Source organism: Stigmatopora argus, chromosome 10 (genome assembly GCF_051989625.1).
Source record: "Stigmatopora argus isolate UIUO_Sarg chromosome 10, RoL_Sarg_1.0, whole genome shotgun sequence".
NCBI classification, from domain to species: domain Eukaryota; kingdom Metazoa; phylum Chordata; class Actinopteri; order Syngnathiformes; family Syngnathidae; genus Stigmatopora; species Stigmatopora argus.
In genome coordinates this window covers 11,077,462-11,105,054 of record NC_135396.1, presented here as the reverse complement: position 1 = coordinate 11,105,054, position 27,593 = coordinate 11,077,462, and the positions used below count along the sequence as shown (strand labels likewise).

The window sequence follows — 27,593 nt, the reverse complement described above, 5'->3', positions numbered from 1 at the left end:
GAAACAGGGGATGCTCAATAGTAGTCTAATAAGGCTGCACACCTGCCATTTTTCATGATACCACTCCAATGAGGAACAAACTATGTGCGAGTTTTGATTTTTCTTTGGTTTTTAGCAACACTCATTCCAGGGTATGCAAATTCACGTTTAACGAGACACGTGGAGATGTTTTAGTCCTATTATTCAAAATTGACACGAAAAAGAAAGAACTCCTAAAAACATAGCCGAGTCATTCAAAGAAAACATTTCTACTCCTACGTCTCTACAGTACACATCACTTATTGTCAACGTGAAGGCAGTGTTTTGTTTGATTTTTGGGTTGATTTCTTTGAATACGATTATTTCACTTGGTAAATATTATTAGAAATTTAAACGATTAGATTACAATTACCAAACAATTCTGATTAAAAAATAAAATGCAAATTGTAGCAGGAGTTTGACAGAAATAATATGTATCGGTCCTCAAGATATTTGACATGTGGTCTTTTGTTAGAAATCACCACCTGTTAAGATTTCTAAAATTGTTACATAAAAAAAATATCATAAACCACCAGGGAATATTCTTGTGTGCTGAGTTTTAACATTAAGGTCCAGACCCACAAAAATCAAGATCGCGAGGCCTCCTCCTGAGAAATAGAGTTGTCAGATGTACTATAGATGTCTTTCTGCAATTTTATTTTAAATATGCTATAATGCATGATAAAGACTTTCAACTGAATCCTCTGTATGTCTTGTTTGAAAACTTCAGTTAACCGGGTAAGAAATTATAATTCCATCCATTTCATACCGCTTGTCCTTGTTAGGGGGAGGAGTCAATTGGGGTGTAATCCCATCTGATTTTGGAACACCCTGGACTGGTCAAAAGTCAATCACAGGGGGGCTATAGAGGCAAAGAAATATTCATACCTACATTCACTCCTATGTGTAATTTGTATTGTATGCCAATTGAGCTAAAGTGCAGGTTTTGGAATGTGGGAATAAGCAAGCAATGGCAATGGCGAAAAACCATGCAAGCCAGTAGAAAACTTTTGAATGAAGTTCAACTACCCGTCATACCTCTCCATATACTGTCATTTCTCAATCAAAAATTCCTTCAGTCTACCACTCTCCCACTTGTCTGTTTTAAATCAAGGTGCAACACTTTCAAACGTGTTTTTTTTTCTCCAAAGCTTTTATCGTTCTCTTTTTCTAGTCTCTTACATTGCATGCATGCTGAAATCCACGCAGGAGATAAAAACTCTCGAAAGAAACCACAACTCATTAGGTTACAGAGCTTGGGCATTCAACAACATTGCATCATGTCAACATGCCTTTTTTCACATGGCTCACAGGCCTTCTAGATGCCTTGAGCTGTGCAGCTGATTTTGAAAATGCAAATCAAGGCGTCCTATGGAAAAACAAGCATGTTAAGTTTGACGGTTGCATTTTAAATGCCGACAAATAACTTCTATAAAAGAAATAAAGTATTGCATATAACAAAATGAGTTGCACATCCTCATGAAGTCGACAAACAAAGCTCAAAATCCCTCCCCCGATGCCGACAGTTTCAATAGTGAAAAAACAATAGACAAAAATAAGAACAAACAAACATTTACACATCATACATTTGGAAAAGAAAGTGATTTCTCAAAAAATCCCACCCAGACAGATAAATAAATCTATTTGAATATACTCTAAATGGATCACCCACGCCGTATACTTCAGCTTTTCGACGATAAATTGTTCTCTCAATGATGGCACCATTGCATTCTAAAAATGAAAATTAGAACACATTGTGATAGACTGTAATTAATAGAATTCATTTGAAGTCCTCCGCTTTCCGGTTGTTCCCTGTTCCCACCCATCCTTATGCGCCGGATCTCCCTTCCACCGTCAGCACGCTGGAATGCTGCTTGGAGGAATGTTTGGTTTGTGCTTGTGGAGAGACAAACATTTACACGCCACCTCCATGTGTTCATTAGTTCCTCTCCAGCATTTACGTAGAAGGAGAGCAACGAGGGTCATTACTGTCATCTGAAGCCCCTCGGGCTCTACATAGCTGCCAACTCTGGTGTAGGAGCGAGCAATAGATAGGGAAGAGGAGCAGGGGGGAAAAAAATGTGCTCATGGTACAAGCTATGTTTGTGTTAAAAGAAAATTTTGCCAAAAGTCAAAACATAAACACCATCGCTCTTCTTTGCTTGGCTTTGGCTGGGATGAGGGTGACGATGATCAGAAGCAGCTCTTTCTCGCTCGGCTTCACTTTCAGCCGCAGGAGGGAGCGATATAAGTGACCGAGCCGTGTTGACTCTCTTCCTCTCGATGACGTTTTCCCAAATGCGAGGGATATCCCTCACCTAGTTTTAAACGTGACTGCTTTTTTCTCCAGGTCTTCCGTTGCTTCTTTTGTGCTGTTGTTGCTCATCCTTCCTCTTTTTTTCTCAGTTAAGTTGACACAGTCCAGAAAAGCACCATAGGATGCGTCAAAAACTGCAGTCGTATTCCCGAATAACATAAAACAGCTACGTTTGGTTGCTCCTTATCCGTCCCAGCGAGGATTTATCTCTGCCAGGTAGAAGAGACATCGAAGGGAATAAGGAGTTAATGGTAAAAAAAAAATAGAATGGCAGTTTGGATATCTCTCGAAAATGAGAGTAATGTGTTCATCACAAATACAGTTTTTTATGCATTTTTTTTTGAGTCTTCTGTCTCGGCTCACCGAACAACAAAGATGGACACCCGGTCATCGTTCTTTTCATCACATGAAGCAATTCACCCGGTTTGACCCTTGAAGTTTCTTGCACTAAAATCATAATTACTTCATTTTCACACTTGCACATTCACCCTACATCTCTTCCTCTATGCTACTCTTCATCCTCAGACATAGGCTGACTCACTGGACTGTGTACGCCCCAGGTTGGGCGGTTGGGACAGATGTGCCATGTCTTTCTTCCTGATCTCACAAATGGATTTCCTCCGGGCCTGGACGCCCCTGATGGCCGCTTTAATCTTGCGCCATCCCAGATGGTTGAGCTCGGCCAGGTTGAGCACCACGCATATGCCGCTCACCGCAAACATGAAAACCAGGAAAACAGTTTTTTCTGTGGGCCGTGACACATAGCACTCCACCTCCTTCAGACATGGGTAGCGGTCACATTCAAAAATTCCAGGCACGCTGAAGCCATAGAGGAAGTACTGGCCCGCCAAAAATCCAATCTCCAGTGCGTTTCGGAACACCACTTGGATGATGTAAAAACGGGAGATCCCTTCCTGTCGACGTACTTTGGAGCTCTTTCCGTGCGTCAGGCCTCGCGGGGCGTTTGGGATCTCCTTCACTTCAAGGCAATCGGGTTCTTCTTTGCCTCCGCCGCCATCGGCGCCATGCTGGACTAAAATTCCGTTAATGTTGCGGAGCTTCCGGGCCCCGTCTCTGCCGCCGTAGTCCCGCTCCATTATCGGGTAGAGAAAGGAGTAGCGACGGTCTTTCTGTTTGGCTGACTGGTGGACCGAGTAGGTAATGAAGCAGAGGCTCGGCGTGCACACCAGTATGATCTGGAATACCCAGTAGCGTATGTGAGAAATAGGAAAAGCCTTGTCATAGCATGCCTGGTTGCAACCCGGCTGCAGGGTGTTACATATGAACATGGTCTGCTCGTCCTCATACACCGTCTCGCCTACGATTGCCACGATCAGAATGCGAAAGATCACAACCACCGTCAGCAGGATCCTAAAGCGAAAGGGGGAAAACAGATGAATAAGAAAATCAGTCTTTTGCACATCAACTGTCTGGATTTTAGCTTCCTAATAGGGAAATAACGGCACTCGGACGTTTCGTCGAAAGACGTTTGGTCCCCGGATGTTTGGTCCCCGGACGTTTGGTCGACAGGACGTTTGGTAGAACGGACTCTCTCTCTCTCTCTCTCTCTCTCTCATGATTATAATTTTGAGAGCGAGAGATTACCTGGTTGCTCGCTTTCAACAGTAAACTCTGTCTCTCTCTCTCATAATTTGACAGCGAGCGAACCCGGTGACCAAACGTCCGGTTGACGGCCCGTCCGTTCTACCAAACGTCCGGTCGACCAAACCTCCGGGGACCAAACGTCTTTCGACGAAACGTCCGGTCACGGGAAATAACAGAGCAATAGAAAATAATCAAAAAAAATATTAGAGATAACAGTAATTGATGATGGAAAACAGTGTCCAGTTTGTGTCCCAATAACCTTTGTAGGTTTGCAGAGAATTTACAATACAGCAGTGTTGATTTTTTTTTAAGCATTTAAGCGAGTAGCAAACCACCATGTACTCATTGCAACCATGGTAAGCAGCAACAGATTACTTACTTGCTCCATTTTGCATTTTGGAGCACAAGTAGAAGGCTTACTAGGCTATGGTAGTCATATACTCTAGCAACGGGCTGTGTGGCTCCCAAATTCAGTATAAACTTTGCACATTTGTGTATTTTCTAAATACTTTAAACATATGATGATTGTGCTCTGCGAAAATAAGTTACGGCAACAACGTCAAGTTATCTATGGTAACATTTGCAAGAGTCTTTGTTCTGCTTTGTTACAATTCAGTAGTTTTGAGTTTGAGTTTGATTTATTTAATTAGGGACAGCACATGTTGATGAACATTTCAAATATTTTAGAAAATAAACGCGCAACATTTTTAGTGTGTATTACAGAAATCTTTTACTATTCTACCTAACCTGTACCGGTCACTCGGTGTAAAATCGGTTAAAGACTCATCCATACGTCTACCAATTATGAAGCCATCTTATTTCAACTTTAGGAAAAATTACAGCTACAGATCTCAGTGACAGTATTAATTTTACACCCAATAAAACCAGCTAACATACAACCAGAAGGTTGATTTTTGTAATTAATTAACACAAGATAATAATATAGGGTTTCTTGTGTGGAGGCAACGTAAGTGTGGTCTACAAACATTGAAAAACATTGACTAAATTCAGTTACAGTATCAATCCTGCTGCAATGTGAGTAGCCAGTGCTGTCAATATGCCACTGATGATTTCATTAATTCATTTTCCATACCGCTTATAGTGTCGCAGGGGGTACTGGAGTCTATCCCAGCCAACTGTGGGCAGTAGGCGGGGGACACCCTGAATTGGTTGCCGGCCAATCGCAGGGCAGCCACTGATGCTTTCATGTTTATTTTGTCTTTTCTAGGGAGAACGGTGAAGCATTCAATGTGGTTTCTCCTTTATTTTTCATCTAAAATTGGAGGAAAGATATTAAATGACTTGTCACCTGCTCTCCAACAGCTTTGTCGAAACAGTTTGGGGGTAAACCCGCTCAGAGAAAATGTTGCATGCATATGAATGGAAAAAATACAAAACAAAACAAACACACTCAGGATAAAGGTCAAGCAATCAGAGAGCGAGGGGACAGGGACTTAGAAGGATTTGCGCATCCACTAGAAGGAGTGCAGAAAAGCCAGCGGTAAAGAAAATGGGAAGCACTTTAGCCATGATAAAACGCGACATACTGTCACTCCTTGGCCATAGTTCACCATGAAGAAAACCAGAGAAGAAAAATTGGATTCATCAGCGGGATAACACAAAATGTGTATGCATGGGCAGTCCCATGAGTCATGTATGCTTTTTTGTTCTTTTGTTTTGTTTTGAGTGCAGCTGTCAGTGTTATCTTCAAAATCACTTGCCAAAAGTAAGCAGAAAGGGGGAAAAGGGGGTAGTGCAATGAATATTGTCAAATGGAGAAAGTAAACATGAGATGAGTGCAGCATGTGGTTCATAATAACACGTATATTTCTTGAGATATTCATTTAATTTTTGTACCGTTTATCCTCACGAGGGTTGCAGGGGTGCTGTAACCTATCCCAACCAACTGTGGGTAGTAGGCAGAGGACATTTTTGAATTGGTTGCCAGCCAATCGCAAGGGGAGACAATAGCTGCACAAAGATGAAGAATTATTTGATAATTTGATGCTGAATTGTTAAGCCTAGGTTTGGGGATTTTTATGTACTTTGCGATTTTTTTCTTTATTCACTCATTTAGCAGACTTGTTGACAACATTCTTTGTGGTGTGTCGAATGAATAGGATATTTTGCTTGTCACTGTATCTATAATTATCACTGTAACCATATATTTAACACATCCGGCACTTACATTCTCAGGGCAAGTTAAAATGAAAAATATATTTGCTATCTTTCTATAAATGAGCATGTTGTGCTCACTTGCCATAATTTTATGTGTATATGCTTAATGTTACACATGAAAACATTCAATTTAGGAGTCGAATGCTAGGTTTTAGTCCTCTCTACTCATGTTTCCTCCATTAAATGACTTTCCTGTGTTCATTTCAACCTCATTTATTTTTCAGATGAAAGACTCAAACAAAAGGCAAGTCGAAAGCAATCTCTTTGCTATCTACTTCTCGTATGTGATTGTTGGCTGTCTCGCTCCACGTGTACGGTAAGTCTAAAAACAGACTGCAGACCTGCATGCTTGAGTTGATTGATTGTTACCTTAAAGTTCAAGTCCACATAAGATCAACTCACACTAATCACGCCATTTATTTTAATGAGAATCTTGTGGATAACGTTATGATGGAGTGCTCTCATTACTCAATGTGATTTAAAGTGCACTGCATTAAATAGCCTATCAAACTTGACCTCATTACATTAGTCATGAATTTACGAGTATTGTGTGCATGCAAGTCAATGGACCATGACATATTAAGATTTATATGCAGGCATAGGGTTGTGAGTTGTTTAATTGACATGTCCTGGTATATAGATTAACATCACTTATTTTCTTAAACATGTGACTAACTCATGACCCTTAATTGTTCTTTTTCCGCCTATTATGTGTGCCTTGTTTAATGCGGTGTCTTTGCTGTGCGCACATTGGCCTCTGAGGGGCAATGTGGTGCATGCATGCAGACAACAGACATTAGTTAAAAGCCAAGAAAATCAAAGTCACTTTTGAGTTGCGTAAACAGAAATAGTTTAAGGAAGGAAGGATACGTGCCGGTGTTCTGTCATAATTTGCTACCCATCAAACCGTTCTCCTTTGTGGTTATGTCCCTGCGCAACTACATATAATTCTTGTTACACCCATCATTTTTGCTCACTTTTTCCGAAAGCTCTCAAAAGTCAGTGACTAAAGCACTCAACACGATTTATTTGACAGGGTGCAAAGGAACCATCAAATATGTTCCCACTGTAAAGTAATTATAAATGCATCTAAAGTGGGTGTGATTGCTGTCACGGGAGTTTGGGGGTGAATATAATTGATACATTAATGTATTGAGTACTGAATGCATTTTTTGATAGGTGCATTGGAACCATCAAAATATGAATCCCCTAAAACCGAAGCAAGAGGGTTTATTCAGTCAGTCACCTTGCCGCAATTAGATAGTCACAACTAGTATCATGTACGCGGCTATGGGAAAAGAAGTGGGATTAAAATTGAATGTCGACCTCATAAAATGTCTGAATATTTTACAAACGATTTTACACAATACAGTTTCATCGAAAAAAAAAAAGAAGAATTTAAAGCATACGGGGGAGATCAGCTTTTTCTTTTCCAAAGGATCCCATTTATAAGTAAAACGTGTATTATTAGAATACTCAATGTACACTTATTTGTACACTTAGTGAATAGACTCAAGTACACCCATGACCTTCATGAGAATGAGAAACGTGTGTGTGTGTGTATGTGTATATATATATATATAGCTATATATATATATATATATATATATATATATATATATATATATATATATATATATATATATATATGTGTGTGTGTGTATATATGTGTATATATATATATGTATGTGTGTGTGTGTATATATGTGTGTATATATATATATATATATATATATATATATATATATATATATATATATATATATATACGTGTATGTGTATATGTATATATATACACAATATTGCCAAAGTACATATTTGCTTACCTGCCTTGACTCACTTATGAACTTACTGACGTCCCTTTCCTAATCCATAGTTGTTAGTTTGACATCAGACTGTCCTAGTAGCTATAACAGCTTCAACTATTCTAGGAAGTTTCAAGCTTTAGATGTGTTTATGTGAACTGTTTGATCATTCTTTTAGAAGGAATTTGTGAGGGTACACACTGATGTTGGATGAAATGGCCCTGTTCTCTGTTTCTGCTCTAATTCATACCAAAGGTGTTCTGTGAGGTGAGGTCAGGATTATGTCTGCGAGTTAAATTTATTCACGCAAAAATATATAACAGGAACAGGCTTTCAACAAATCACATTCACATAGATGCAGAAGCATGAAATTGTTTAAAGTCCATTCAGCGTTCTTTTTTTTAATTGTGTATTTAGAATTGTAGTGTTTACTAATGTCTCTAATGGTAGTTTTATTACTAATAAAATTATAACTTCTTCATTCATTATTAAGTAGTAGTAAAAATAATGTACTTAGTTATGATGTAGAGTAACTTTGTGCATCTTATCTATGACTAAAACATTCAGTTACAAAGCAGAGCTATTAAATTCTCTTTTGTTAGGTCTGCATAATGAACACAATGGATCTGTGTATCCACATTTTGGGACACATTTCGCATACTGTTCTGCTGTTCCAGCATTATGCGGGTATTGGCTTATGTTTTATGTTGCCACATGAGTCAAGTGCATGCAATCACAATACTCACAGGCTGATTTGCTGCATCCTTTCCCAAACAAAAATTTCCCCAGCATTGAATGTGAGTGCACAAGGCATTGTAGGAAATGCTTTGCAAGCAGCAAATGGATTTGGCTACGTTTACACCCACAACGTTGCAAACTATCTTTTTTATAAATGCATTACAAATTGACCAACACCCTAACATGTTGCACCTCAGTGTGATCTAAACAGCAAATTGTGCTGCATAGTTTTAAATGTTGACAAGCCAGCAAACAAGCAATGCACATTCATTTTCTGAAGCGCTTATCCTCACAAGGGTCCCTGGGGGTGCTGGAGCCTATCCCAGCTAACTACGGGGACCAGACGGGGGACATCCTCAATCGGTGGCCAGCCAATCACAAGGCTCACACTCACCCCTAGGGGCAATTTAGAGTATTCAATCAGCCTAGCATGCATGATTTTTGGGATTTGGCAGAAAACTAGAGTATCCGAAGAAAACCCACACAAACCCGGAGAGTACATGCCAAATACACACAGAGGACGGACCTGGGATGCACAAATTTACAAAATTGCTGCTACAGATTTGTGAGGTTTAAAAATCAATATGTTTTGCTTTTTACCCCTGAGTGCAATCTAGGGAAATAGAGCCTATTAATCTATTAATGTTGAATGTATCTGTAGGAGAGTGAGTGACTGAGCAAGAGAGGAGAGGCGAAAGAGCGTTCACTTTTCCTTGCAATGTGAGCACTTCATGTCGTGCATACTGTAACTGGCTCTCTTGCATCTGTACGTACAAGGGAGAAGAGATATATACAAGAGAAAAGTAATATTATTAATCATTTATCAAGTAGAAGTATGTGACCTCAGCTCTGACACCGTTGCTGGAGCTGTTCCTGGGAGTGGGGCCTCATTCAAAAAAATTGCAGTCATAGACAGAACATGACATGCAGGTGTGGTTGCCAGGAAAAAAAAGCAGTAACTTGTTTCTTTTCTATGTGTAGCTTGAATTCGCTTGCTGATTTTGAACTATCTAGCTGCTCTTTTTCATCTTAATGAAATTATGCCAAGGAAACCATATTGTGCGTGTGACTAATTTCAGATTTTTTTTCCCACTCAGGATAATGTTTATCCTTGCCTGCCAACAAAAGCATGCAAATGCTCTGTAAACTGGAAACACTCAGTTGATTTATGTTGATTGACCATAAGAAAGTGACCTATATAGTCAAACTATAAAATTGTGTAGTTCATGCAAAAATGGGTCAATTTGTTCTTTTAGTGTGTCACAAGACAGAATAGAGGAAAAAAATATAAAGTACATAACAGACTATGAAAGATAGATACTACTGTGCTTTTTGTGTGTCTAGTGTAGACGGAGGATGAATACGGGATTACAGTTTATTTAAACATGAATCCAGGGTGAGGCCCTGGCCAGTGCACCTGAGGCAGCGCCAGATAACAGTTGGATTGCATTTAGTAGTGTGAAGCGGAATCTACCAATCACAGTCACTTTGCTAGTCTTGTATGGCACAGATGTGGATTCACAGGGCGGAGATAATCCTTTCCAGCTCATGACATGCGCCTCTCATCAAAACCACAGACCACTCATGACCCCTAAAGTGGAAGTGCTTATATAGAGGTTAGGGTTAGGTCTTTTAAATTTTCCCACCTGTGATGAGCTAGCAAGTCCACGTGTGTATAGTAGATGCAGAATAATTAAGTTAAACAAAATTTGGTAGGGCGGAAACCATGTGTGCCCTTGTCATGTGTTAAGAAGCTTACAGTTGAGATTATTCACAATACCACAGTGAGAGCACTAAGATCTGCACGCACAAAAACATATATTAAGTATCTCATCGTAAGCATTTGTCCAGTGCGCCCAAATAATGCAGTCTCGTCTAGAGAGCGAATGTAAACTATTTCAAGTAGCTGGGTTCAGGGAAAAGGACATCAAATTGCGTTTTAGGGTGAATTAGTTCCAGACAGGGATAAAAAGATTATAAAGTCAACCAAAAAAAAAATCCAAGGAGGCTGAAACATCTCCTTAAATTAAAACAGAAACCTGCCAGTGCCAGGACAGAATGTGAGAGATCGAGGGGGTAGTAAGGAAACCAGCAATGGAAGAAAATCTCATCACAGAGAATGAATTATATAATACTTTCCACACGCAAACCCACTGGATGTAATCTGTGACTGGGCCAAGGGAGGATTCTTGCATTAGCTTTTTTTATTTTATTTTAATGCCCTCAAATAGCTTTAGATCATAACTCTTGCTTACCCAGTCACCCGTTTCTCTAAAAGTCAAAAGAGAGTTGAAGGAATTTTCTCAGGAGACTCTAAACCCCCTCTGAATACAAGCAATACTCAGCAGGAGCAGAAACTCAACAAATAAAATTTAGCAAATGATCCATGTTTATGTTGCGGAAATGCATTTGCACACATGGAATTAGGAAACACGGTTCTCTCCACCCAAATAATAATAATCTAGAAACAGTTACACTTCATCGCTCCATGCATGCACATTTGTATTCAAATAATTATGTTCCAAACCCTTTGCTCCCAGCAGACGCTATTTGTTGTTCCCTTTGAATAATATTTTGCCTGTGTGACCACAAAGGCGTTGGAGATTATGCAAAAACATTGCACCAACACATCTCGTAAAAGAAGCGCTGCCTTCGGCTATCTGTCATTGGACTGTATATTCATGTTTTCTTCATTTTAAACAGGGTTCAGAAAGTCAAAGTGAAAATATTTTATAAAGTGTGTACAGATAAAATCCGGCCTTTACAAAGCAGCTTTTAACCTGTTTTAATAGGCGCTGCACGAAAGATAATCATTTAAAAATACTGGAGGTTCAATACTGTTGGTAGCGCTGAATGATACCGAAAACCTTCTACTCAGTGGTACTGTATTTTCACGACTATAAGGCGCACCGCATTATAAGGCGCACCCTCAATGAATGACACATTTTAATTTTTTTTTTCCATATATAAAGCACACTGGATTATAAGGCGCCCTGTCTATTTTGGAGAAAACTTAAGACTTTTAAGTGCGCCTTATAGTCGTGAAAATATGGTAATTTTGTGGTTGTAGTGTAGTTAATACCATTCCTTGATTTCACATTTTTGATCAGTTTCACTCCAAATCATTTGCCTGGGTGTAAAGGCTGAATTTAAATGTGTATTGAACAGAGGGCAGTACAATAATGTGGGAAAAGAATCCGAATTGGGGCAAAGTAGAGGGAGTCATTGGCAATGAGAGATAAGAAGATGCGGCTGTGGAGATGAAAAGGGAAGAAGAGCAGATGAGGTACCTTACCCAGAAACCCCATCGCAAACCAGCCCCCCTCCTCCCTTCAAGCCCCTCTTCTCTCAACTGCCTTCTGCTAGTTACCAAGGTAACAGGCGATGTGCGGTAAGGAGCTGAGTCGAGAGGGAAGAGTGCCGCCGACCAGCAAAGTAAACTCAAACCGCTTGATTTTTACTGAGATTCTATTGGACCAGCCACACACTGCTGCTTGACAGCGATGTACAAGAAATTACTTTGAAGATTTCGAAGGGGAAAATAGGCCCCATTGCCCTGCTTTCACGTCATACATAATTTATTTGGAAAGCTTGCTGGAAACTTAAAAATGAGGCAACTTAAAGATAATGATGCTCTTTTCGTGAGAGAATTGAGTTTACAATTTAGAGGGGGTGCTACAATCAGAGATTTTCCTCAGCTGGCACCTCTTGACTTTGGTGTAAAAGCTTTTCAGTGTAGGTGGACCTATTAATCCGTCTTAGACTCCCATCTTTAACCTCCATCAATACCTGCTTTTTCTCTGCTAATCCTCTTCCTCTTTGCTACATAAACCCACTGTCCTCCCTATTTTGTCATTCGTACTCTTTTTGCTTTGCTTCCCTGTTTGGTTCTTTTGTCAAATTGCCCGCATCAAACTGCTTGTCCTCTTAGAATTAATTAAATTCAAATGAATTGTTTAAACATTGTACACTTGGGGAGCCGCATGACGATTTGTTCGGAGCCAAGTGCAGCTGATAGACAGTCGGGAAGCTCGACATACTTGGAGCTTACGACGTCCAACCTCAAAAATGGTGTTATTACGTGAGCTCAGATTACTGCCTGTCGAGGAAGTTTGGCGCAAGTTCTTGGGTCTTAACTTTTACTGTGTTACTGACTATTGACAAAAAGGAAATATTACACTTATAGTACCGTATTTTCACGACTATAAGGCGCACTTAAAAGTCTTAAATGTTCTCCAAAATAGACAGGGCGCCTTATAATAAGTGTGCTTTATATATGGAAAAAAATGTGTCATTCATTGAGGGTGCGCCTTATAATGCGGTGCGCCTTATAGTCGTGAAAATACGGTAAATGGTATGTCCAAAGTGAAAAATGATGTGGTCAGAAAATGAATAATGGGTGACCCCCCTGTTTTCACACTGCACATCGCATATATAATCATTGTAAAGCACATTCAAGTAACAATATTATTTTGAGCTGATTTGTAAAAACTATATATTTTGTACGCGGCTTAATCGAAAATTGCCTTGGCATCACCTCCGTCTGAAATGGTAGGAAATGGGAAATAGGTCTCTTTAACAACCCCCGGCACACCCAATCCAATTTATCATCCTCTAGAAGCGCTTATTTTGCATTTTTGGAGTGGTGTTTTTGAGTAAATTAGAGGAAAGTTCCATTAGTGTTTTTGTAAAATGGCAATGGAAAATATAGTACAGTGGTTAGCGCAAATCCTTTGTTGTTAAAAAAAAGAATAACTTGAGTCCAACTGTTAGGATATTATTAATGCCAAAAACATCCAAATGTGATGCCACTACAAGGTGGATTTCAGTATTCATTTTGAAACGAAAGTTACAAATGTTGTTTGACCCCCAGAGCGATCTGTCCCTCAGAATCCTCATGCTCATGCGAGAAGGTTCTGCAAGGTCTGGACTTGTAATGACACTGGAACTTCTACCCGTTCTGTTTGTACCAGGGGTCACAGGTGACTTTTTTGGCGTGCAAACTTAGACTGCGTATCCATGAAGGGAATGGCAGTAAGAATAGCATTCATTATCTTTAAGCGACAGTCTGTTTATCAGTCCGTCCCCCTTCCAAAGAGCTCTTGTTTTGAAAGCATTCCTCTTTGAAATGTCTTGCGCAGAAACATAGAAGATCATTTTGAGAGGAGGGTTGTTTCCAAAAATAAATTGCGACCATTTCTGATGAAGGATGTCATCCTTGGAAATTGTCAAATGAGAGAAAACACACTTCTTTCCATCCAAATATACCTTGCCTCATCGACATTATAAAAATCACTGGATTAAAACAGCATGTTTGCAAGTTCTAAGTGTTACATTAGCTACTATACTTCTCTTGAGGAGGAGGGGAGCAACATACTTATCAGATAAGAGGGGAGGGGGGGGGGGCTATGTCTAAAAGATGGTCCCATGCATGACCAAGCAATCAGCACCAATGGCAGACAGGAGAGACTCAACATTTCTCAAACATATGTGACTAGTCAGAAAACCACATAGCACGATTAATAGCTACAAAAAGTTAGATTACATAATACAATGAAAGGACAAAAATATTTCAATAAAACACATCATGGTTACCAAAATTGCTCATAGTGTGAATGTGTTTGTGACATGATAAAAGGTTCAGATAAAAAAAAGCATTGGTTATTTCTCCCTGTGTTTCCAGCGTAAATGCAGGGTATAATGTTACATATAGGCAGCGTGGGCTCATCAAAATTGACAAAAGCAAGTTTTTTGCCCTGAGGAACCATTAAAATGATATAAATATGATCATGTCGTGTGAAAAGTTATCCCCTGAGGGACCAATTTGGAAATCAGTGAGGTTTTAGCAATTCTTTTTGCAGGATTCAAGTTTGCTTCATAGTAGCGTGATTAAGACGGGTCGAATGAAGTTCCACTGCCTTTGCAGAAGCGGCTTTAGTGGCGGGGGCATTCATTAATCCACCTTTCATACCAAAACATGGCATACAAGCGAGCCTCTTCCGCACATACATTCGGTTCGTGCGCTCGGAGTTTAATGCTCTCTCCCACATTTGACAGAGCGCATTAAAAACAGCCATGCCACGCGGAAATTGACATGCCAGGGGATGAATATGGTATGTTTTCATCCATCTACAGTTCGCTTCCAACTTTTGTTACGCCTTATTATGTACTGTCAGATGTCATTGGGGACGCATTATTTTACTACGGCTGGCTAGTTTTCTAATCTGGACCATGACTGCCATGATAAATGTTTTGACAATATAAACATGGCCAACAACCCTCACGCTTTCTCATGATTAACTACCCAGCAGTTTTATTCCACTGTGGTCTGAAAAAGGGCTGCTGTGGTTATTGGGAACATAGAGTAAACATAGCTTTACATGGCAGAATATAAAGACTGGTGTTTGATTGGACATAGCTAAAAAGAACAACTAAATAAACTACATCTGGAAGATCACGTTTAAAATGAAGAAATATTGTGATCTGGAATAATTATAAACAATTTAACTGAACAAATCTTCTGTTAAAATCAAGGTTGTAGTAATTGTCGGTCAGTGCTGCTATCGTTTACACCAGTACATATCATCACTAAAGTTTATATTTTTTTGGTGTTATTTACAGAAAAAAACATTTGTTTAAGCACATTGTAGATTTTCTCCGGGAATGCCTTTGCTGTGGTTTATCAATAGCTCATAGTTGACATCAGGTCATCTGATATCAAGCTATATTCAAGCATATACACACACATGCACACATTCATAAGCCCACAGGGATGTTCCAGGGCTTGAGGCCAGTGACAGAAGGAGTGAGGTGGCTGCTCCCTCTCCTGCTGGCAGACTTTTGTCCTGCATGGTCACCTTCTTCCTAACGTGCATCCACACAGACACGCATGCATGCATTACAACCAAATGTATAGAAGAACTTGGTGTACTTTGTCCCAAAACATCATTTTTACAATCTTACAATGTAAGGGCACCCTCTTCATTCTCGTCCACGTGAAAAAAAAATACGTTTTAATCACAGAAAAACAACTTCACACAGATGTTGCAGGACGTCACAAAGCCGATTGTGTCTGGCATTGAGAATTTCACCCAATCTCCTCAGAGGATGATAAAGCTAAATTCCATACAACCAGATATACTTATTTTAGCTTACACACAATGTCTGGCATCATAAATAAATACATTTAAAATGAATTATATATAATTACAGACATAATTTAAAAAATATGATTACAGATAATACATCATACACACTTCTATAATCTAATGTAATTCAAAGTGATTTTTTATTTTTATTTTTTGCTTATGATCTGAACTATATCAAAGTTAAATTGAGAGCTTTTTGAAACAAATGGGCATTTAGTCAAAATCCATTCATAATCTTAATTCGAATGACAAAAATCACATTGAAATGAATGGAGATGGCAGTCCAATTCAAGGCTAAAGAATAACACCAAAAAGTATTGTAACAGGTTTTATTAAAAAGGTTTTAACTTTTCTTTCAAAAAGCAGAACTAAATAAATATTTTTAAGTTAAGTGTAGTTTAAGATAAAATGTTTGTGGACATTGCATAATCATCTTCTGGGTTTGGGATGTTGACAGTCCTAAAACCAAAATGAATTAGAGGAGTCTTAAAAAATGTGACTAATTCCACTACAAACTTGTCAGACAGAAAGCCTTTTCAATCCATTGTGAATAAGGGACAAACATAACAACTACCTAATGATTAACTGCACACAATCAAATCCTGTTTCATTTTCTTAAAGAAATGAAAGAAATTCCAAAATTGCTGCTGATTATTATTAATGCGATGGTCCCTTATGACACACTTGCATTTAAATATGTAATGTATCACAGTCTGAAGAACATCTTTTAATTCAGTGTCATAGTGTCCCTAATCTAAATATACCACAGTGACATCTATATTACCATTAAAGATCATAACACATTGACGTAAGAAATTACCAACAATGTAAAAATTAAATTAACAATTTGGAGAAATTTTATACAATGACTATAGATCCACTTAATGTAATAACAAATGGAGGGAAGAGTTGTAGTCACGGGTTTTATTCTAAAGAATACTTGATAACACTCTACACCAGGGTCGCCGTTAAAATAAAAATTGTTGCAGTTACCTTGGCAACAGATTAGGATGGGATCAAGTCAGGGTAAAAATAGAAACATGGGCTCCTAAAATAGACTTGCTAAATCTGCTTCCGAGAGCTCATTCACTGTAGATCAATGGCACACGTGAAAAGCACAAGACATGACATGATATGTCACCATGGAAACATAAAAGCCTTTGGGTTCTTTGGTTCTGCCTGTAAGGTCCAAATAGATGTTGGAGCAGGCGAAAGAGCAGCAGTAAAGAAGAAGAGCAAAAGCCTGCGAGGCAAAGGGGGAGGGGAAGGGAGTCAGTCGATGGAGGGAAACACAGAGAGAAATGATGGGCGTAATCCAGATTAAAAACTGTGGGTTTTGGACAATCCCGAGTAAGGAGTGTTGCCTTCATGCCAACTCCCCACCCACTGTGGCTTTCCTGTGCCAAAGTCCAACTCAAATCAGCCGAGAGCCTCTGTGACACACACGTTCATCCCAAAAGCAAGTATCTTCATCTCCCAGCAGCACTTAGCTCTAAAAGATTAATGATTTTTTTTACTTTTTTTAATTTGGAAACATGTATATAAAGCATGAAGCAAATTACAACGTATGTACAGATCAGAAAAGGTAGATCGTGCGAGGCATGAGTTGGGATGGAAAATGGCGCGAGATGTCCCAAATAGCCAATTTCTTCTATTTAAGATGAATTTGAATTTAGATCCAAGTAGGATAATCAGTGTATAATTTCACTACCCACAATAATTCTGATTGTTTTTATTTCTTTGCCTTTTTTGGAATTGACTTTTGAATTCGTAGTCGTAATGTATGTACGCATTTTAGCGTTTTAGCCTTTTGCACCTAACCACCACAAAGTACATTTCCATAGCTGTGTTCAGATCATTACACTATTTTCTTAAAAAAATCGTATGACAAGAGATAGACAATTTTAATTGAATCATGTTCAATTACATGATTCATTAAAATGCTCAGTATTAAATAGCCCAACATCTCCAACCTACCACAGCATATCCAATTAAAAATATATCAAACTGTTAAACCTAACTTTTGGAAACCAAAACATATACGATGTCTCATTAAAGCAGTGTTGGATCAAAATGCATTCCATAATTGGCCAGGAGTGATAATTTAACATATTGCCCACAGTCAAAACACACTCTTGCAACTTTGCTGCTTAAATGAAGCTTGCTAATGGGAATTGGTGTGTATTGTTGTGAAGATATATTGGGGTGTGTGTGCATGGTGTGTGTGTGTGTGTGAGAGAAAGAGAGAGAGAGTGACAGAGAGAGAGAGAGAGAGAAAGAATGTCTTCATCCACATTTGCCCCCGAGAAATCAGTAAATATAGTAACCACGCTGTTACTTTAGGTACGTGCAAGACAGCATCACTTGTATATTTGGATGACCATCTGGTTGTGTGAGTAACACAGGGGGGAGTTAGGGGACAGGGGGTGCAGAGAAGCGGATGGCTCATTTGAGTTTATTGGTCCTGGCTGAGATTGTCTTTGTTTTCGTAGAGCGAAAGGTCTTCAGGGCGTACTCGGCACTTTTTTCTTCATGTTGACTCAATCACACTGTGTAGAGGTTGATACTTTCTCTGATGAAATTGCCACACACAAAGTGCGATGTGCTCTAGCTTACCCACACAACTCATTCATTCAGCAACCGTTTAACCCCACAAAAGATTGCGGGGTCACTGGAGCCTATCCCAGTTAACTGTGGGCACCAGGCAGAGGCACCCTTAACCAGTCAAAGGCAATTTAGAGTGAGTGTACAACCAGCCTACAATGCATGTTTTTGGAATGTGGAAGGAAACCGGAGTACCCGGAGAAAAGCCACACAAGCCTGGGGGGAAACATGCAAACTCCACACAGTGAGGAATAATCTGGCATCCAACCAGCGACTCTTTATGCAAATAAAGTTGAATTGTACATTGTGGTTATGCAACATACGTACACACAGTTATAAAAGTCCTCAATATATATTTCTTAAATAATATGTATGGGTGGAATAGATCATTTTGACTTGCTCATTTCTTTAGTATTGCAACATGCATATAACAGCCGAACTTTGTATTGAAAAATAGAAGCTTCCATTATAAGCCTTGGTTAGAGGTTTGCTATTTTCTTAGGGACAAAGAAGTTAGCCAATAGTCAACCAGTTCAATCATGACATCACTCGACCAACACAATATGAATTGTTTTTCATGGTGGTGTCTTCAAATAGCAATTTATCATTTGAAAATACAGCAAGCTGATTCATCAGCTTGATCTCCAATGTGAACAGAATTAATTTAAGTCCTAAACCATCATTCCCTAAATATAACTCCACGCGTTAGTCAAGAAAGCCGCAAAGCCGAGTCTGGGTCGCCTGATTTGGAGAGTCTGCAGATAAAGTCGTATTCAATACCCAGGAAATGTGTTGAGTAGGGGAAAGAAGTACTACTATAGTATTCAAGTGTCTTTTGTCCACCCAATTTGAATAGAGCCATCGCAAAATTCTATCCTTATAAAAGGGTGATTTCAATGAAGCAGAGAAAAAATTCACAAATCCCTTTTTCAGTTGTGCAGCACCAAAATAAAATTGCCAGCAAATTGCTTATTCATTCATTCATTCATATTCCATACCGTGTATCCTGTAAAGGGTTGCGGGGGTTGGTTTAGCCTAATCCCGCTGATTTTGGTCGAAAGGCAGACTACACCCTAGACTGGTCGCCAGTCACCCGTAGGGCACACAGAAAGACAAACGGCCAATACGCACTCACAATCATATTGTCATCAGCGGGAATTGATCCCATAACTGCCGCATCGAAGTCAGGCGACAGAATAATGTAATAATGTATTTTACAAATATAAACATACAGAATAAACTTGGTCACTCAATGTGATTAATTGAGTTATTTAAGCATTTCAGGGACATTAAAAAATACTTTTACAAATTCAGGTAGGGAAGTAATATATGCTGTAATGAACTAGTTTTATGTGCTTTTTATATATCCACTCAAACTTTTTTTTTTTTAATTTCTACCTCTGTATTCATCCATATGTTCACCTAACGTCTGAGCATTACCAAAACAATGACCTGGTAGGTCCTAATTCTAAACCTATAAGCCTTGCTAAGTCACCCTCAAGGAGAAAGCTTCTCTTGGAAGGTAAACTTTGACCGCTTGCTTTTGTCTCTTCATTCATCTCTTCTACGCACATACTATACCAACATTATATCAAAAGTTCATGAGTTCGGGTGTTCTTATCCTTTCTATGAAAACTACAATCCCACATAATGCTTTTCCTACAGCGACCAGTCGAAATGTGCATTGATTATTCCACCATTCGTGTAATCACCAAGAGAACTCTGACTTTAGCATAGTGTATCTGAACCGAAGATGTTAGAGATATTGAAAAACACAGACATAGATAAGACTAAAGTAGTACTCTATTTTTGGACACTTGTGTATCTGAGTTGGATTTTGTGCTTCATTATTTTATAAAAGGCTGCCTATATTTTAAAAATCACAGTCTCTTTACGGCATTTATTTCAGCACAACTACAATAAATATAGTTTTTGTAAATCAAAAAACTACAAAAAACATCACGTATACAGCATACTAAGTCGTACAAATGTTTTATTTTATCAGAGAACAAACGTACTATATATAATAATAACAATAAAATGGAGAACATTCATTCATGTAGCATATGAACAACTGTACAACATGCCACTCCAAATCACTACATAATAAATATAGGTTTTTATCTTCATCATTCAACAAATCCACCACTCTGGAAGTAGATGGCAAGCCTAGAACACCCTTCTCGTGTTTTTTTTCTCTCCCAGAAAAGCCCCATAATTCTCATTATATCTTGTATTGTGAGATTTTACTGAAGAAGGATGGTTTCCAAAACCTCTTGTATGTAGAAAATAATAATGAGGACGATAGTACTTGGTACCTCCTGTCTTGTGGTGCATAAATAAATCATATCAAAATGTCTGAAAAACCTCCACATGCAAGCAAGACATCTTTCTTACTATGCTTGAGTGCTTTTTCCCAAATTCAGGCATTTCCATTAGTAGTTTTTCATTCCAAAATTTAATTTAGCAAATGACCAGGAGTAATAGGAACTCAACTGTTGTAGGAAATACACTAATGCTATGGTAGATACAGTACAACTTCCCTTCCACCAATGATTCATAATTCCCCTGTGGAACACATTCGGTCATTTTAACAACCAGCTTGTTATAGCAGCACAGTAAAGGCAGTGACATTACAGCCTATGGCTCCCTAGGGGTTATTACATATGGATGGTGGACATGTGAAAGCAGAAAAACAGTCAGGGATGAGAGGAACAAGAGGCGAGGGTCTCACTTGGTCTGCTTTAAGTGTCAATTCTTTATAACTACTACCCAAGGGAATTGGACAAGAGCAAAGCAATGGCGGCAGCCTATTTCTGCTACCTTGCCTTTCCTTTTCACCGTTTCTCTTCACACATTATCCAGATCAGCTTCCTGCCATCCAAACATAATCATCCATCACCTGCACGGATGTTATGAGTGCTTCGGAGGGATTTGCTGAACAAAAGCATGTAATGATCTAAAGGTCATGTGACAACAGCTGCGGCCGTCCACAAACACACACACACAGACACACACACACACACACACAGACACACAGGCACACACACACACAGGCACATGTAAACACCTCCCGCTGATTAATATTGGTTTAGGTTGGTGTGGCAGAGTACTGCTAAAAGAGGACATGCGACCTAAGCACACACACAAATGCACACGTGCTTTCCTAGATGGACGATTATACCTGAGTGACAAAGCCCATTTCATTCAGTCATGTCAAAATGCCGAAAGCGTAAGTGCATGACATGATAAAAAAGACAAAAAAAGCATTTTATGGAAAGAAAGAACAGACACACTCTTGATCACCTGAACAAAAGTGGACCAAAAAAAAGAGACACAAATAGACTTCTGTAATCAGCGTCTCTTTCATGTCCTCAAACTCCTGCTTCATAATGGACATTATTAAATGTTGATTTTGGTTCCTAGAATTCAATCTGGACATCAGACCCAGAAAAAAGTACTTTTACTCCAAAATCTAGATGTAGCCTTGCGCTATATCTTGACTTCATGATGACTACATTAGCCCTAATTGGAATATAATGAAGAATTGACAAGCAGCATTAAAAATAACTGAGCAACTCACTCCTGATTGTTGAAAAATTTAGCTATTCATTTTTCCCCAATCATCCTTTTGACATCAATGTTATTTCCCCATGAATAGTATTAGTTAGAACTAAAATTTAAAATTCAAATATGTAAAAGAAAAACATGTAAATCAACAAAGGACCCTATTGGGAAACAAAAAATAGCCACTTTTATTCTCAAAATGTTCTATGAAATACGAAGAGATGTTAAAAAATGTAGTTTATACGTTATACATGATATTTTTCCAGCTACGGAAACAAATGTGTAATAATGCAGGAAGTTAGAAAGATTTCATTGTTAAATTTTTAAAGTGTTCAGTGAGTATTGTGTGTTTTCTAGCCTTATGGTGGAAAATGGAGGTATCTTGTCACCCGGATATTATCAAATATTAAAATCCCACATAAAATAATAAGATCAATACAGATAATACCTGGTCTTTTAAGTACTGATATTATATTTCTTATATGATTTCTTGATATTCCTCGCGCTTCATTTATTCACCTCGAATTCTACTTGCCATGACCCATGAGTATTTGGCAGGTAAATGTACAAGCCCAAAGACAATTTCATTGAGTGTCACATCTTCTATTAAGTCCCACTTCCTGTGCCATTAGTGAAAATCAATATCAGTTGAGTGGAAGGACACTTTTGTATACTTAGCAGTACTACATTGAGCAATATAGTTGCTCGCAAATGAGACTTGGGCCAGTGGGAGCAAGACTACAGAGACCTCATGAGTAATGTGTTGACAGCGGTTAGGCCCAGAACGATTAGTATCTGCAATGGCTCTGTGTACCGACGAGAACAAAGTCCCAGTGTTTGTCACATGGTTGTGGAAGTCGATTTACTTCTGGACCACAGCCAGTAATGGCAGACATAAATCATGGGTTACAGGTGAATACACAATACACACTCTCTCTCACACACACACATTCGCAGAAACACACGCTCAAGAAAACCATGAGGAGAAACCAATTTCAGCTTAAGTAAATACACCACATTGAAGCTCATGTTATATACAGTGTGATGAAGTCACGAGACACATGTACACTTGCTACAGTTTTCTCCTATCAGGACGTTTTATAGTGCTTGCGTGATACGTGCTGTTGCCATGGATCATAGGAAGAGAGACATGACAGCACCTTCCCAAAAAGTGTTTATGCACACCGCCATCTTCACTGACCAATGAATTGGGTAAAATCAGAGTAGACAAGAATCTTTTTTTAAGGTTCAGGTAGTAAAATTGTGACTGATGGACGACATTAAATGGTTTTCATCAGGAAGATGCAGCAAAAGAGATATTTAACCTCCTGGTGTCCACATTTGTGGGCATCACATTTATGGTTGTCAAAGACTACAGTGTTAAATTTTGGACTACAGGGGCCTAGCGTCCACTTAAGATGCGGACATCATTTTTCTCAGAAACTATATCATGTAAAAAGATGGTCCCAATTAGCCTAAATATCAAAGGGAAAATAAAAATGTATGCCTTGCAAGAGTTTGGGTCTTAAGAGGTTAAATAAAAAGAACTGAGCAACAATTCTCAGGAAAAAAGAAGTACGGAAAAGACTAGAAACAAATATTATAACACCAAATATTTATCAAACTGTACAGCATTGCTCCGGGAACCTTTGTTTAAAGCTGACCACTAGTGCTTTGAGTATAGTATTTTTCTTTTTAATCATGAGAAAATGAAGACCCTATAGTTAAAAAAAACCTTAGATCTAGATCTGAAACAACAGTGTTTCCCATTCACGTTGTGACCATTTGAAATTCAGTTTGTGCCACTCTTCCTCAACGTAACATCACAGCTGTCTGGGCGACAAAAATAAACCGCAGAAGATTATGTCCGGAATTTTGCCTGTGGATGTCCTCGGTGCCCCGCTGAGGTCACGACACACACATCGCACCATCTCGTGACGAGACAGTCCTCTTGGCTGTTTCCCAACGCCCCGTGGAGAGTAGCCATGTGTCTGTCTGCTAGTCTGTGAATAAGTGCTCCCTTCGCCTTCACCTATCTCTTTCTCCATCAGTGTGTCAACTCGACCTTTCACTCTCTCTTGCTTTTGAAATTTGCTTTCAAACAACTCCTGTTGCAAAACTCTTCTCAGTCTTTCAGGAAGTTGAACAACTTCTCCCCGAAAAGCAAATTTAAAAGCAGCTAATCTATTGTCAAATGATATTTCCTTTTCCGTGTCTCATCTCTCTCATCTCATTTTCTGAACCGCTTTATCCTCACGGGGGGTGCTGGAGCCTATCCCAGCTGACACTGGGCCAGCCAATCGCAGTTCACGAGGAGACGGACAAGCATTCACGCACACACTCATACCTAGGGGCAATTTGGTGTTCAACCACCTTACCAAACATGTTTTTGGAATGTGGGAGGAAACCGGAGTACCTGGAAAAAACCCACACAGGCCCAGGGAGAACATGCAAACTCCACACAGACCGACCTGAATCAAACCCATGACCCCAGAGCTGTGAGCCCAACTCGCTATCCACTCATCCATCAGGCCGCAGGAGAATTATTAAAATAATCAAATACGTTAATGGGATGTAAAACATGGGTTACATCATACAACGTGTGCCTATTTCATGAGAACATTTTGCACTTTGAGGAGAATACTCATCTTCCACCCATCGTTTAATTCATAAAACGCCCCGTATGTAATCACTTAATAATTCAACATTTGAGTCAGTACACTTTTTGCGACGAGGGGCTCATTTAAAGTGCTAATTAATACAGGCTCGCACTAAATGCATGATGAGGCTGCATTTTTTTTTAAAGCAATATGTCCCGAGAAAACCCCAAAGTCAGGAATACTCTTAAGTCCCTGACTAGTTGTAAAATCGTGTTTTAGTATACTGACTACTGAGCGGATGTGCCTGTGGGGCTAAAGCACTCATGAATAATTTCCCCTTCTGTGGCCTGCAAGAACGAGTTATTCAAAGTAGAAAACAAGACATCGCATCATGTAGACGAATGCATAAATCATAACTAGCCTGACCCTACTCAAGCGACTCGTTTTTATTTATATTTAGAAATGACATAATCAAGTGACTGGAAAACGGGGACGACTGTGCGAAGAGAAAGAGAAAGACAGGCATTGGAGTATGACGAGAGCAGAGAATGTGAATGAAGGCCGTGGACTCTACAGGCGAGATGTCCTCACGCCGCCCATCTAGTCGCGATAGCCAAAGCCTCTGCGTGGGCTAATAGTGTCTCTCCTGTTTGCCTAAATCTTCCATCGTGTCACTCAGGGGGATTAAAGAAGCTAAAGCCCCCCTGGCTCTGCCAACAGCCCCTCTGGACCAGGAATCACTTAACGGGAAGCGGGACTGGATTCCCGCCTAGGACATGCAACAAGTAGGCTTGCAATTGAAAGCGTTACACGCTAGTGCCAATATGACTTTGTGTATGGACTCACCTTCCTATCATAGTAGAGTGCTGCTGCACGGCAGCCTCCAAGAGGCGCTCGAGGATGGTCCATTCTCCCATGGTTGCACTTTGGAGGCATCCACTGGGGAACGGGACGATAAGGCTGACCCCCGACCTTTGCCCAGGCAACAGTGATGGTCTTCCCCTCCCTTTGTCACGTCCGCTAGAGGCTAAAAATAAGACAGAGGGAGCAGTTGAAGATGATGTTGGGAATCTAAAAGTGTCTTAAGAGTCATGTTGGACGACAAAAACAAATGTATTATAGCCTTATATTGGCCTTAGAATGAAGGCTTAAATAACCTGAATTGATTTTAGTACTGCTCTCTTGATTTTTCATGAATGACTGGATTGAGAAACTAACTATGCGTATTCGCCGTTCTTACCTGGTGTCCACGAGGGTCTTCACGCTTGACTTCGAGGGCACCTGTTTGCAGCAAGCACACACTCAGTCTCCTAACGGCTCTCAAGTCGCTTCCCCAATTAGCGCCAGCGTGTTTCCATCTCCCGAACACTAACGCTCTTCCTCCATACACTCAATGAGAGCAGCTTCTCACAACACCGGGGTCATGTCCACACGCTCACAAGAGCCTGAATGAAAAGAGACGTGCATCTCTCTCCCATCCTCTTCATTTTCTTTTGCTTTGGTCCAAGCTCGAGTGAGCCCTTCTCTTTTTTTCCCTGCTCGGGATTCAAGCAGCGTTGAAGAGGAGCATCGCCCTCCTGCTCCCTTCCGCCGACGTTCTCCTCCGCCGCCGCTTCTGCCCTCTCCGCTGGAAGTCGTGCGAGAGTCGCTTGCTGGTTTCTCCTCTCCTCCACTGGCTCTCTTTGTGTGTTTCACCTAAGAAGAGGCAGCCCTCCTTTCTTCTCTTCACCTCATCATTTTCTCCTTCTCACTTGGTTTCACTGTATGTTCTCTCCACCTGCCTCTCACGCTCTCTTGCTCTCACAGATAGTAGGCAGCCAGACCGAGCGTGTGTCTAGAGGATTACAGAAAGGATTCATCTCGCTACTCCTCCCCCTCCTCTCGCTCACTCTTCATCACCGTATTTATCCCCCAAGCACCCACCACACACACATACACACACCTATATACACTACCTCACATAGTACAGCACCCCCTTGCTCAATTCACACACTCCCGATCATTATTTTTTTGCTTTCTGTCTCTTCTCATCACCTTCTCTCATGCCGTATCACGTGTCGATGCCTTCCTGCCAAGGCAATGCTGGCAGTTTACACACCAACACCACTGGAGCTACAACAAGGCTATGCAAGGATACTGAGCAGGCACTGGGGAAGAGTGTGACAGACAGAAAATGTGTTGGAATGTGTGAGCGAGTAACTGACGAGCTGTTTGACTCTGCGTGAGGATGAAATGAGCAGCAGTCATTCCGATTTAGAGTCATTTACATTGAGGAGACTGTAACGGAAGTTTTCATACTCTCTCACGGTCAGAGGTTTTTCTCAGTAATCAATGCTAAGAATCATGACTTCGGATGGATCATTCTGCCATTCATTTTCCGTGCCGCTTATCCTCACAAGGGTCGCGGGGGGTGCCGGAGCCTATTCAGCTGACTTCGGGCACAAAACAGGGGACACCCTGAATTGGTGGCCAGCCAATCGCAAGGAGACAGACAACTATTTGCGCTCATACTCATGCTTAGGGGCAATTTAGCCAATTGTTGTTTTTTTCCATATCTTTTCATCTGTGTACACGTACACCAAGCTACTATGACATTGTCTCACTACATACCCTTATAAGGTCTGATTTTCACAACCTGTTTATTAGAAAATCCATTATCATTATTTATGTGATCATTATTATTTTAATGATACAAAGACGTTGATTGATAATTACATTGGAGACCACCAAACTGTAGCTTGGGCGGCCCCAGACATCCCTGTTTGAGAATCCCTGAATTGACATCCAATACAAGACTTGCTTTAAAAGTAACAATGCTTACTGATTGCCACTGTTTGCAATGCTTTGTAATCTGCAGTGTTGTTGTAAGGCCTTGAATTATACAGGCAACTGTGTCGAATATGTTGTCTCTCTCACTCAAAGTCAAATGACGCTAGCAGAATACATATAGTATTAAAAGCTCACTGTAGATTGCTATACATTTTATTAGATAGATTGTCCGGTGATTCCATCC

The 27,593-nt window shown here is 39.8% G+C and overlaps 1 protein-coding gene and 1 long non-coding RNA gene across 2 annotated transcripts in view; one reads left to right on the top strand and one right to left on the bottom strand.

The window, feature by feature from the left end:
• LOC144083744 (uncharacterized) overlaps positions 1-7,498 on the top strand; it is a 29,091-nt gene extending 21,593 nt beyond the window's left edge. Inside the window, exons 3-4 of the long non-coding RNA XR_013303616.1 lie at positions 6,343-6,434; positions 7,298-7,498. This is a non-coding gene — a long non-coding RNA (uncharacterized LOC144083744). The remainder of the gene's footprint in view (positions 1-6,342; positions 6,435-7,297) is intronic.
• gjd1b (gap junction protein delta 1b) lies at positions 621-26,460 on the bottom strand. The gene is made up of 3 exons (XM_077611770.1): positions 25,821-26,460; positions 25,427-25,607; positions 621-3,706 (listed from the first exon to the last, which is right to left on the bottom strand). The coding sequence occupies exons 2-3, from the start codon at positions 25,495-25,497 to the stop codon at positions 2,857-2,859; spliced, it is 921 nt and encodes a 306-aa protein (XP_077467896.1). The 5' UTR covers positions 25,498-25,607; positions 25,821-26,460; the 3' UTR covers positions 621-2,856.
• Between the last annotated feature and the right edge of the window lie 1,133 nt (positions 26,461-27,593).

Excerpts from the sequence above, each read along its gene's own strand:
- gjd1b (XM_077611770.1), bottom strand. The coding sequence starts at position 25,497 with ATGGGAGAATGGACCATCCTCGAGCGCCTCTTGGAGGCTGCCGTGCAG. Across the intron at positions 3,707-25,426 it reads CACTCTACTATGATAGGAAG|GATCCTGCTGACGGTGGTTG; the intron begins GTGAGTCCATAC and ends CTTTCGCTTTAG.